Genomic DNA, 12,877 nt, shown 5'->3' with positions numbered 1-12,877 from the left:
TATCAAACGGCGAAAGATCTCCCAGAGATCTCCATCTCAACGCTAAGACCCAGCTCCACTCAACAACCAGCAACCTACAGTGCTGGATGCCCTATGCCAAACAACCAGCAAGACAGGAATACAACCCCACCCATTAGCAGAGAGGCTGCCTAAAATCATAATAAGGTCACAGACACCCCCAAACACACCACCGGACGCGGTCTGGCCCACCAGAAAGACAAGATCCAGCCTCATCCACCAGAACACAGGCACTAGTCCCCTCCACCAGGAAGCCTACACAACCCACTGAACCAACCTTAGCCACTGGGGGCAGACACCAAAAACAGCGGGAACTATGAACGTGCAGCCTGTGAAAAGGAGACCCCAAACACAGTAAGTTAAGCAAAATGAGAAGACAGAGAAACACACAGCAGATGAAGGAGCAAGGTAAAAACCCACCAGACCAAACAATTGAAGAGGAAATAGGCAGTCTACCTGAAAAAGAATTCAGAGTAATGACAGAGAAGATGATCCAAAATCTTGGAACTAGAATGGAGAAAATATAAGAAACGTTTAACAAGGACCTAGAAGAACTAAAGAGCAAACAAACAATGATGAACAACACAATAAATGAAATTAAAAATTCTCTAGAAGGAATCCATAGCAGAATGACTGAGACAGAAGAACAGATAAGTGACCTGGAAGATAAAATAGTGGAAATAACTACTGCAGAGCAGAATAAACAAAAAAGAATGAAAACAGTTGAGGACAGTCTTAGAGACCTCTGGGACAACATTAAACACAACAACATTGGAATTATAGGGGTCCCAGAAGAAGAAGAGAAAAAAGAAAGGGACTGAGAAAATATTTGAAGAGATTATAGTTGAAAACTTCCCTAACATGGGAAAGGAAATAGTTAATCCAAGTCCAGGAAGCGCAGAGAGTCCCATACAGGATAAATCCAAAGAGAAACATGCCAAGCCACATATTAATCAAACTATCAAAAATTAAATACACAGAAAAAATACTAAAAGCAGCAAGGGAAAAACAACAAATAACATACAAGGGAATCCCCATAACGTTAACAGCTGATCTTTCAGCAGAAACTCTGCAAGCCAGAAGGGAGCGGCAGGACATATTTAAAGTGATGAAAGGAAAAAGCCTACAACCAAGATTAGTCTACCCAGCAAGGATCTCATTCAGATTAGACAGAGAAATTAAAACCTTTACAGACAAGCAAAAGCTAAGAGAATTCAGCACCACCAAACCAGCTTTACAACAAATGCTAAAAAAACTTTTCTAGGCAGGAAACACAAGAGAAGGAAAAGACCTACAATAACAAACCCAAAACAATTAAGAAAATGGTAATAGGAAAATACATATTGATAATTACCTTAAATGTAAATGGATTAAATGCTCCCACCAAAAGACATAGACTGGCTGAATGGATACAAAAACAAGACCCACCTACATGCTGTCTACAAGAGATCCACTTCAGACCTAGGGACACATTCAGACTGAAAGTGAGGGGATGGAGAAAGATATATCATGCAAATGGAAATCAAAAGAAAGCTGGAGTAGCAATTCTCATATCAGACAAAATAGACTTTAAAATAAAGACTCTTGCAGGAGACAAAGAAGGACACCAAGAGATCAATCCAAGAAGAAGATATAACAATTGTAAATATTTATGCACCCAACATAGGAGCACCTCAATACATAAGGCAAATGCTAACAGCCATAAAAGGGGAAATAGACAGTAACACAATCATAGTAGGGGACTTTAATGCCCCACTTTCACCAATGGACAGATCCTCCAAAATGAAAATAAATAAGGAAACACAAGCTATACATGATACATTAAACAAGATGAACTTAACCGATATTTATAGGACATTCCATCCAAAAACAACAGAATACACTTTCTTCTCAAGTGCTCATAGGACATTCTCCAGGATAGATCATATCTTGGGTCACAAATTAAGCCTCAGTAAATTTAAGAAAATTGAAATCGTATCAAGTATCTTTTCCGACCACAATGCTATGAGACTAGATATCAATTACAGGAAAAACTCTGTAAAAAATACAAACCCATGGAGGCTAAACAATACACTACTTAATAACCAAGAGATCACTGAAGAAATCAAAGAGGAAATCAAAAAATACCTAGAGACAAATGACAGTGAAAACACGACGACCCAAAACCTATGGGATGCAGAAAAGCAGTTCTAAGAGGAAGTTTACAGCAATACAATCCTACCTCAAGAAACAAGAAACATCTCAAACAACCTAACCTTACATCTAAAGCAATTAGAGAAAGAAGAACAAAGAAGCCCCAAAGTAGCAGAAAGAAAGAAATCATAAAGATCAAATCAGAAATAAATGAAAAAGAAATGAAAGAAACAATAGCAAAGATCAATAAAACTAAAAGCTGGTTCTTTGAGAAGATAAACAAAATTGATAAACCATTAGCCAGACTCATCAAGAAAAACAGGAAAAGACTCAAATCAATAGAATTAGAAATGAAAAAGGATAAGCAACAACTGACACTGCAGAAATACAAAGGATCATGAGAGATTACTACAGGCAACTATACACCAATAAAATGGACAACCTGGAAGAAATGGACAAATTCTTAGAAAAGCACAACCTTCCAAGACTGAACCAGGAAGAAACAGAAAATATAAACAGTCCAATCACAAGTATTGAAATTGAAACTGTGATTAAAAATCTTCCAACAAACAAAAGCCCAGGACCAGATGGCTTCACAGGTGAATTCTATCAAACATTTAGAGAAGAGTTAACACCTATCCTTCTCAAACTCTTCCAAAATATAGCAGAGGGAGGAACACTCCGAAACTCATTCTATGAGGCCACCATCACCCTGATACCAAAACCAGACAAAGACATCACAAAGAAAACTACAGGCCAACATCACTGATGAAAACAGAGGCAAAAATCGTCAACAAAATACTAGGAAACAGAATCCAACAGCACATTAAAAGGATCATACACCATGATCAAGTGGGATTTATCCCAGGGATGCAAGGATTCTTCAATATACGCAAATCAATCAATGTGATAAACCATATTAACAAACTGAAGGAGAAACACCATATGATAATCTCAACACATGCAGAAAAAGCTTTTGACAAAATTCAACCCCCATTTATGATAAAAACCCTCCAGAAAGTAGGCATAGAGCGAGTTACCTCAACATAATAAAGGCCATATATGACAAAACTACAGCCAACATCGTTCTGAATGGTGAACAACTGAAACCATTTCCAATAAGATCAGGAACAAGACAAGGTTGCCCACTCTCACCCCTATTATTCAACACAGTTTTGGAAGTTTTAGCCACAGCAGTCAGAGAAGAAAAAGAAATAAAAGGAATCCAAATTGGAAAAGAAGTAAAGCTGTCACTGTTTGCAGATGACATGATATTACACATAGAGAATCCAAAAGGTGCTACCAGAAAACTACCAGAGCTAATCAATGAATTTGGTAAAGTTGCAGGATACAAAATTAATGCACAGAAATCTCTTGCATTCCTATACACTAAAACGAAAGATCAGAAAGAGAAATTAAGGAAACACTCCCATTTACCATTGCGACAAAAAGAATAAAATACCTAGGAATAAACCTACCTAAGGAGACAAAAGACCTGTATGCAGAAAACTATAAGACACTGATGAAAGAAATTAAAGATTATACAAACAGATAGAGAGATATACCAAGTTCTTGGACTGGAGGAATCAACATTGTGAAAATGACTATACTACCCAAAGCAATCTACAGATTCAATGGAATCCCTATCAAGCTACCAATGGCATTTTTCACAGAAGTAGAACAAAAAATTTCACAATTTGTATGGAAACACAAAAGACCCTGAGTAGCCAAAGCAATCTTGAGAAAGAAAAATGGAGCTAGAGGAATCAGGCTCCCTGACTTCAAACTATACTACAAAGTTACAGTAATGAAGACAGTATGGTACTGACACAAAAACAGAAATACAGATCAATGGAACAGGATAGAAAGCCCAGAGATAAACCCATGCACATATGGTCACCTTATTTTTGATAAAGGAGGCAAGACTATACAATGGAGAAAAGACAGCCTCTTCAGTAAGTGGTGCTGGGAAAACTGGACAGCTACATGTAAAAGAATGAAATTAGAACATTCTCTAACACCGTACACAAAAATAAACTCAAAATGGATTAAAGACCTAAATGTAAGGCCAGACACCATAAAACTCTTAGAGGAAAACATAGGCAGAACACTCTATGACATAAATCACAGCAAGATCCTTTTTGACCCACCTTCTAGAGAAATGGAAACAAAAACAAAAATAAACAAATGGGACCTAAGGAAACTTAGAAAAGCTTTTGCACAGCAAAGGAAACCATAAACAAGACCAAAAGACAACCCTCAGAATGGGAGAAAATATTTGCAAATGAAGCAACTGACAAAGGATTAATCTCCAAAATTTACAAGCAGCTCATGCAGCTCAATATCAAAAAAACAAACAACCCCATTCAAAAATCGGTAGAAGACGTAAATAGACATTTCTCCAAAGAAGATATACAGATTGCCAACAAACACATGAAAGAATGCTCAACATCACTAATCATTAGAGAAATGCAAGTCAAAACTACAATGAAGTTATCACCTCACACCAGTCAGAATGGCTATCTTCAAAAAATCTACAAACAATAAATGCTGGAGAGGGTGTGGAGAAAAGGGAACACTCTTGCACCGTTGATGGGAATGTAAATTGATACAGCCACTAAGGAGAACAGTATGGAGGTTCGTTAAAAAACTAAAAATAGAACTACCATAGGACCCAGCAATCCCACTACTGGGCATATACCCTGAGAAAACCATAATTCAAAAAGAGTCATGTACCACAATGTTCACTACAGCTCTATTTACAATAGCCAGGACATGGAAGCAACCTAAGTGTCCATCGACAGATGAATGGATAAAGAAGATGTGGCACATATATACAATGGAATATTACTCAGCCATAAAAAGAAACGAAATGGAGTTATTTGTAGTGAGGTGGATGGACCTAGAGTCTGTCATACAGATTGAAGTAAGTCAGAAAGAGAAAAACAAATACCGTATACTAACACATATATGTGGAATCTAAAAAAAGAAAAAAAAATGTTTCTGAAGAACCTAGGGGCAGGACAGGAATAAAGACACAGACATAGAGAATGGACTTGAGGACACGGGGAGGGGGAAGGGTAAGCTGGGACAAAGTGAGAGAGTGGCGTGGACTTACATATACTACCGAATGTAAAATAGATAGCTAGTAGGAAGCAGCCACGTAGCACAGGGAGATCAGCTCGGTGCTTTGTGACCACCTATAGGGGTGGGATAGGGAGGGTGGGAAGGAGACGCAAGAGGGAGGAGATACGGGGATATATGTATATGTATAGCTGATTCACTTTGTTATGCAGCAGAAACTAACACACCACTGTAAAGCAACTATACTCCAATAAAGATGCTGAAAAGAAAAATTTTTTTAAAAATACAGTGTGTTGAGTATCATGTATCCAACACTGTAATATATATAGGAACATGTAATAACAGAGCAACAAGATTAATGTATAAGAAAAAATTAAAAAACAATAATTTTATATCTCATAATTGAGCATTTGTTATACATAAAAATTCAGGAAATCTCAGGAGAATGTTCAGATCCACCTGCACTAATAATAGCTGGAGAAAGATGAGTGGAAAAGCAAGACTCAAATCAGGGCCAAGAGACACACAGGATCAGGATAGGCAGAGGGCATTCCAGGTGCAGCACAAAAGGAACAGATTCATGCCAGCAAGGATTTGCACAGTAGCCCAAAAGGGATAATAAGGCAACCAACCTAACTGGATGGGAAGTGATGAGGAAAATGGTTAAGGAGTTGAGTGACAGTGATTATCATGCCAGGGAGTATGGACTTCTAGATGCAGGCACTGCCTGTCTGATTTAGTTGATTAGCAGACAGGAGGAGCGGAGGACCGGGTGAGGCCTGAAGGAACATCAACAGTTCAAGGGGAGGAGGGAACAGGGCAACTTGCAGCAGACAAGCAAGTCACAGGAAGTTTAACACTTCTTTCCTAAACTCCTTAAATAGCAAGGATTTGCGGGACTTCGCTGGTGGCGCAGTAGTTAAGAATCCACCTGCCAATGCAGGGAACACGGATTCGATCCCTGGTCTGGGAAGATCCCACATGCCACGGAGCAACTAAGCCCATGTGCCACAACTACTGAGCCTGCGATCTAGAGCCCGCGAGCCACAACTACTGAAGCGTGCGCACCTAGAGCCCGTGCTCCACAATGAGAAGCCTGCGCACCACAACGAAGAGTAGCCCCTGCTCGCCACAACTAGAGAAAGTCCGCGCGCAGCAACAAAGACCCAATGCAGCCATAAATAAATAAACAAACACATAAATAAAAAATTTTTAAAAAGGACTTCCCTGGTGGTCCAATGGTTGGGACTCCGCGCTTCCAATGTAGGGGGCTGCACGGTGCGGCCAAAAAAAAGAAAGTAAACACACTCCTCCAAATTGTAAATCTAACAGTGATGCTGCAGAGTGTGTGAGTGGTGTGAGGGCTGAAGTGTGGCTTATTTTATTAATCATATATATGTAAGTAATCATATATATTTATGTTTATATTTGTAAGCAGACACTTTTTTGTATTAAAAAAGAAAAAAGATGGGGGCTTCCCTGGTGGCGCAGTGGTTGAGAGTCTGCCTGCCAATGCAGGGGACACGGGTTCGCGCCCTGGTCTGGGAAGATCCCACATGCCGCGGAGCAACTGGGCCCGTGAGCCACAACTACTGAGCCTGCGCGTCTGGAGCCTGTGCTCCGCAACAAGAAAGGCTGCGATAGTGAGAGGCCCGCGCACCGCGATGAAGAGTGGCCCCCGCTTGCTGCAACTAGAGAAAGCCCTCGCACAGAAACGAAGACCCAACACAGCCAAAAAATAAATAAATACATTTAAAAAACAAAAAAAGAAAAAAGAAAAAAGATGTGAAAGTTACGGGAAGAAGTTTGAGAAATGTGTGGTCACCAGCATTAAATACCAAAGTGGTTAAAGATTGGAGAAGAGATAAAGTCACTGAATTGCGTAAGGAAATAATGGTGAATGCAACCCATAAATTTAGAGGCTCACTGATTACTTTCTGGTAAACAGTTTTGCTCTCAATGGCATGAAGGCATGTACTAAAGATTGCTTACTGAATATTAGGTTAAGCACCTAACAACAGTACGTACACCCAATGCAGCTCCTTCTAATGACATGAAATTTTACCCAAACATAATTAAGGGAATTATCAAGCTGTTAGAGTTGGCAGAGCCCTTGGAGAGCACAGTCTCCCAGCCTCATGCTTACAGTTGATTGACTTAATCTCTGACAGACTATATCCCAAGTTAGCCAGGCACAGACAAGAACCCGGGTCTCCTAACTCCCACTCTGTACTTGTTTCCCCCCAATAAAGCACTGCTTATTAAGTTCATTTTACGACTATGTATGTTCGTGTAGGTTTTCCCTGTAAGTTGGGTTTTTGAAGTTACAACTATAGTTTTGTGCATTTCCCGTTTTGCTGTTAAATCATACATTAAAACCAACGTGCTGGGGTCAACACATTTGGGAAGTCTTAGTGACTAAAGATTGTCTTACAGTTCTGGTGACTTAAACATTCAGATAATGACTACCCTGTGTCTCTATTTCAGTTTCACTACCTTTTCTGAAACTTCAGTCTTCCCTAAAATTAACAGTCATCATACTACATACTAATTCTCCATCATTTAGCAGTCTACCACCAAAAAACTTCTCATAAAAAGAACTTTTTAATGTTTGCTATTGATTATAAGGCTCCATCTACACAATTATATTAGTCTGTGAATTTCTGCATTTGCTACTAAAAACCTTGTAGTGATACATAAGGTTCAAGTAAACATATCAGTCAGCCTGAAATCAGGTAAGCCTCTCTTGCCTTCGGCAAACATTTATTCTCCCAAAGGTTCGAAGATATAATTTGCTGACATTACAGATCTTCAAGGTAAAAACAGAGCATTTCAATTTAGTGCCTATCAGTTTTCTCATTTAAATCATGAAAAGAGCACCAACATAATACAAACTGCTTCTAAGTGATCTGTTTCTTGGCACTTACAGAGTAACAATATTTATAATTTAATAAATTTAAATGACTGGTGAATTCTAAATCAAACTGCTTGCCTGAAGAGCCATTATGGGGACTTCCTTGGTGGCGCAGTGGTTAAGAATCCACCTGCCAATGCAGGGGACACGGGTTCGATCCCTGGTCCAGGAAGATCCCACATGTCACGGAGCAACTAAGCCCATGCACTGCAACTTCTGAGCCTGCACTCTAGAGCCCGCGAGCCACAGCTACTGAGCCCATGTGCCACAACTACTGAAGCCCGCACACTCTAGGGCCCGCCTGCTGCAACTACTAAGCCAGCATGCCCCAACCACTGAAGCCCGCGTGCCTAGAGCCCGTGCTCTGCAACAAGAGAAGCCACCGCAATGAGAAGCCCCCGCTTGCCGCAACTAGAGAAAGCCCGTGCTCAGCAACAAAGACCCAACACAGCCAAAAAAAAAAAAAAAAAAAAGTCATTATAATCATAGTACTATGCAGCCTTCAGGACATTCAATTGGTACCATAAACACAATGTCGGCTTGTGGCAGAGAGAGTATCACACATACTTAGATCACTGCACCAGTTTACTAGCAAGGAATTAGGTTGCCAAAGGTCTGTTCTCCCTTCAAACAAAAACAAACTCCCTCAAAAATAACAATAGCAACAAAAACGTCACAAAATAAAATATGGGCATAAGGACCAATCTAAGGATAGAATAAACTAATAAAGTGACTGCATAAATTTAGAACTGCAATGACTCCTTATGGTAAATTCTCAGCTGAATCTCTATTTCTTCTTCAGCTCTGGAAGGGTGGATGGACAAGCCTCTGACAAAATTAAGGTCACATCTGAATGGCAGACAGAGCCATGTAACTCCCAGAGTATGTTAACTCAAGAGCTGGTTATTCTCTTGTCTCTCTAACCTCCCCTTCTGTTTGCAGGCTCCGTTTTCTATCTACCCTTTGGTGTTCAGCTCTGTATCAGCAAGCACATCCCACAGAGCCTCAGAGATTTCTAAAAATCTTAAGAGTGGAAAGAACCTCAGAGGAAATCCAATGCAACTTCCTAGGTAGGACTCTAAGAATTTCCTAAGTACACAGTGTTTTTTAAGTTTTAGAATAAGATTCATTTCCCTTTTGGGGTCTTTGAGAATCTGGTAAGATTTATGGGTCTAGAATAATTTACCCAAACACAGAAATGCACTATATTTTGAATAAAATGTCATAGGGCTTGCAGGTCTCTTATTAAAGTACCTCCTCTTTTGGTTATGGGTTTCTCCACTACGGTTGTTTCCTTCTTGGAGCTTTCCAATTCTATTTCATTAAAAAATAAGTTATCTAAAGTAAAACAACTTAAAGCAGAGTTTGAGTTAAGGCAAAGAAGACTCTGCCTGTTGCCCCTGGCTGGATGACAGTTTTCATTTATTCCATATATAACTTCCTTGGGACTTTCTGGGTAACTCCTATAATATACTGTTGTGAAGAGGTAAGACATTAAAACAGACAAAGCAGGAACAAAAAGAAAACCATCAAAATGAAAGGCAATAACGAAGAAATATTTTTTTAAATCTATATTAGAGAAAGTGTTCTTGTAACATTACAAGTTCCCCATAAACAGAGGGAATTCCCTGGTGGTCCAGTGGTTAGGACTCCGAGCTTTCACTGCGGAGGGCACGGGTTCAATCCCGAGTCAGGAAACTAAGATCCCGCAAGCTGTGCAGTGGCAGTTTTTATTCTCTCGCTCTTTCTCCTATGGATGATGGAGAACAAGCAGGAATAGTCTAACAACCCTCGAAAGGCAAACTCATCTTCCTCTCCTCACCACATCCAAGTAAAAAGTCTATCCAAACTTCTGGCTGTATTCTATTTTGAAGACATGGAACTACAGTTTACTAAACTATAAACAAGCTACTGGGAAATTTTACTTTAGATTTGCCAGTTCTGATTAGAAAGGGAAAATAAAGGCAACTAAAAAGAGATTTAATGGGCAACAGACCAGAATTTATGATGTCTTTTGAGCAGCAAGAATGCTTCAGATGAATAATAACCCTCTTCTGTTCTAAAGAGTTGTACTACTTATGTAGAAACATTTTAGCTCTAAGGCAGAGAAACATAGCTGATATCTAAAAGCCAAGTGAGAGCTGACAAGAGGAAGAGAAGAAGGAAGCCCTTCTAGGTAGAAGGAACCGCCCATGCAAAGGAACAATGGCAGGAGGGAGCTAATGACACCTGGTAAGAACAGAAAGGTTGCCAGTATGGAATTAAAAGAAGATAGAGCCAGACCCTTGCGTTCCACAGGCCACAGTGTCATTTGCTTCCAAATGACTCCCCAATTATTCTCAGAAGTGATCATTTTGGTGGCTAAAAAGTACTGTTTGTTTTCTGACTACTATTTTTCTATCCAATAAAAGTAGGTCATCTGAGTTCTAAGAATATAAGTTCTGGTTACCTGATTTCTAAGAACTTAAGATTTTCCCAAGGAAACTAACTGGCTATTTTCACTTGGTTGGTTCAAAAAACCAACCCAACCCATAAACACTCTATAAACAGTCTGAGTTTTCCTCCTGCAGAAAATGTTACCTATCACTGGTTAAAACAGAACATAAGAGCTTAATATGTGTGTAGTCTGAATTAAAATTTAAATCTCAAAGATGTTTTGATATTTTCAGTAGTAGGTTTAAGGTCCTTAACCAATGCCCAAAGTAAACTGAAACTCAGCGACACTGAAAAAGAATGCCCTCGCTCTGCTGCCTGCACACAACACACACAAAAAGCTGTCCTTTTGACTTCGTATTTGGTACACACATATTGCTCATTCAGAAGTAATTCTTTTCCAGTCAATATAAAACTTTTGGGAGACAATTTATTGGACACACACATCTCTATGCCTTGCGTAGTATCGGAAGACTTTGTCCAACAAATTAAACTGCCTCCTTGGGCTCGCACCAGGAAACCCGCAAGAACCAGAGAAAGATAAACAAAAAGCGTTTCATAGTCTAAATACAGGCACTTCGGGAGATAACGCAGAGTTACAGCTGGGAGAAGAGCCGAAGTCCTACACAGGAGGAGAGAAAGTCTAAGCGGCTGACTTCGGTCTCTGACGCATTTCCTGCGCCCGCCAAACACGCTCGGTGGTCCTAGGTCGCCGTCGGGGACCCAGCGGGGAGGGACCCGGGATGAGGGGGCGCCGGCGGGAAGGGGGAGCCCCGAGGGGAACGGCCCCTCCCCAGGTGGAGAGGGAAGGAACTGGAGATGTGGAAACGGCCGCTTCTTAACTGCCACTTGAGAGCCGCTCGACTGTCTCCTCTCGCCCGCCCCGGCCGCGGACTCACCAGCTGAAGGAGTTTGAGGATTAGCCGGGTCCGCTTGAGCCGGCTCAGGGTGAAGTAGGCGACGAGGCCGCTCCGGGCGCCTCTGGCGGGGCCCGGGTGCGCCTCGGTGGTGGATCTGTAGACCGCTCCGTTCTCCATCGCCCACGGTCCGGGAACGCAAGACCGCAACTGGCGTCGCCGACTTCACCGACTCCGCTACCAGGGCCTTCACTTCCTGGGCCTCCGCCCCACTTCCGGCCGACTCCGCCCCTGCCCCGCCTCCTCCAGAGCCCCGCCCCCTGCCGCGAGGCCTTACCTCTTCTCTAACTTCTTGTAAAGATCTGCGGAGAGACTCAAGGAAAGGGAACAGCAGGTGCAAATGCCGTGAGGATCCAATGACCTCGGCTCGTTATGAAACGGCTGGTGTGGCTAGGTTAAATAAGGGAGAAAGAGAGGCGGTGAAGTTGGAGATGTAGGCAGAGGCCAGATAATGTAGGGGCCTTGCAGAGCAAGGGAAAAAATTGGATTTCATTTTAAGTGCTATGGGTTGTCTTGAAGGACTTTCAGGATTTCTCCCTCCTGCTTCTCTCTGAATTCCTTCTAGAGTTAATTATCAAAATTGTTTCATTTACTTGTCTCTTTTTTGTTCACCAGCTGCTACAGCCCTATATGTTAATTTTGTGTGAACTTAAAAGATACTCATCAAGGAAGGTAATTATATTTTAGCAACTGAAGTTGATCAAGTTACATGCTAGGCACACATATTTCCTCCACAACAATATAATGTAGGTACTGTCATTACTTTCATTTTACAGATGAGAAAACTGAGGCTGGAACCCAGTCCTCCCAGGTACAAAAGCCCCTCCATGTCCCCCAGTTCTTGTTTTTAAAAAAAGGCTTTAGTCTCCTAGGCCTTCCCTGAGTTCCCAAGGGCAGATTCAAGCAATTACTAATTATGGAAGTGAGGAATGCAGAAACAAAAGCAAAGCAGTCAAGAAATGATAGCTCAGGGATTAAACAGAGTCCTAGTTCTTCCTCAGGGGATATATACACATAATCTGACCACAGATCTTTGAGTTGTTCTGCAGGAACTAAGACCCCCACACTGGTGGAGGATGGTGACTACATGCTGACCACAAGCACACAGACCCCAGACTGGTTGGAACCAGAAGCTTGGTGATTAATATTCCTGAAACACCACCCTATTACCTCAACACCAACCAATCAGAAGAAAGTCATGCCCTCTGCAACTCTCACCCCAAATGTTGCCTTTAAGACCCTCCCCTGAAAACCACCAAGGAGCTCGGATCTTTTGAGCATGAGCTGTCCATTCTCCTTGCTGGGCCCGCCGATAAATGCAGTACTTTCCTTCACTACAACCCAGTGTCAGTAAACTGGCTTTGCTGTGTGCTGGGCA

The 12,877-nt window shown here is 41.2% G+C and overlaps 1 protein-coding gene and 1 pseudogene across 2 annotated transcripts in view; both read right to left on the bottom strand.

Moving 5' to 3' along the window:
- Nucleotides 1-11,720, bottom strand: part of CMTM6 (CKLF like MARVEL transmembrane domain containing 6) — a 41,613-nt gene extending 29,893 nt beyond the window's left edge. The window contains exon 1 of the mRNA XM_082348783.1: nucleotides 11,482-11,720. Coding sequence (XP_082204909.1) covers nucleotides 11,482-11,619 — 138 coding nt within the window. The 5' untranslated portion in view covers nucleotides 11,620-11,720. The remainder of the gene's footprint in view (nucleotides 1-11,481) is intronic.
- LOC309608532 (small ribosomal subunit protein eS27 pseudogene) overlaps nucleotides 1-12,877 on the bottom strand; it is a 211,917-nt pseudogene that overhangs the window by 82,448 nt on the left and 116,592 nt on the right. The window lies entirely within an intron of this gene.

Source organism: Balaenoptera borealis (assembly GCF_965194805.1).
Source record: "Balaenoptera borealis genome assembly, chromosome: 12".
Lineage (NCBI taxonomy): Eukaryota > Metazoa > Chordata > Mammalia > Artiodactyla > Balaenopteridae > Balaenoptera > Balaenoptera borealis.
This window is presented reverse-complemented; position numbering and strand designations above follow the sequence as displayed.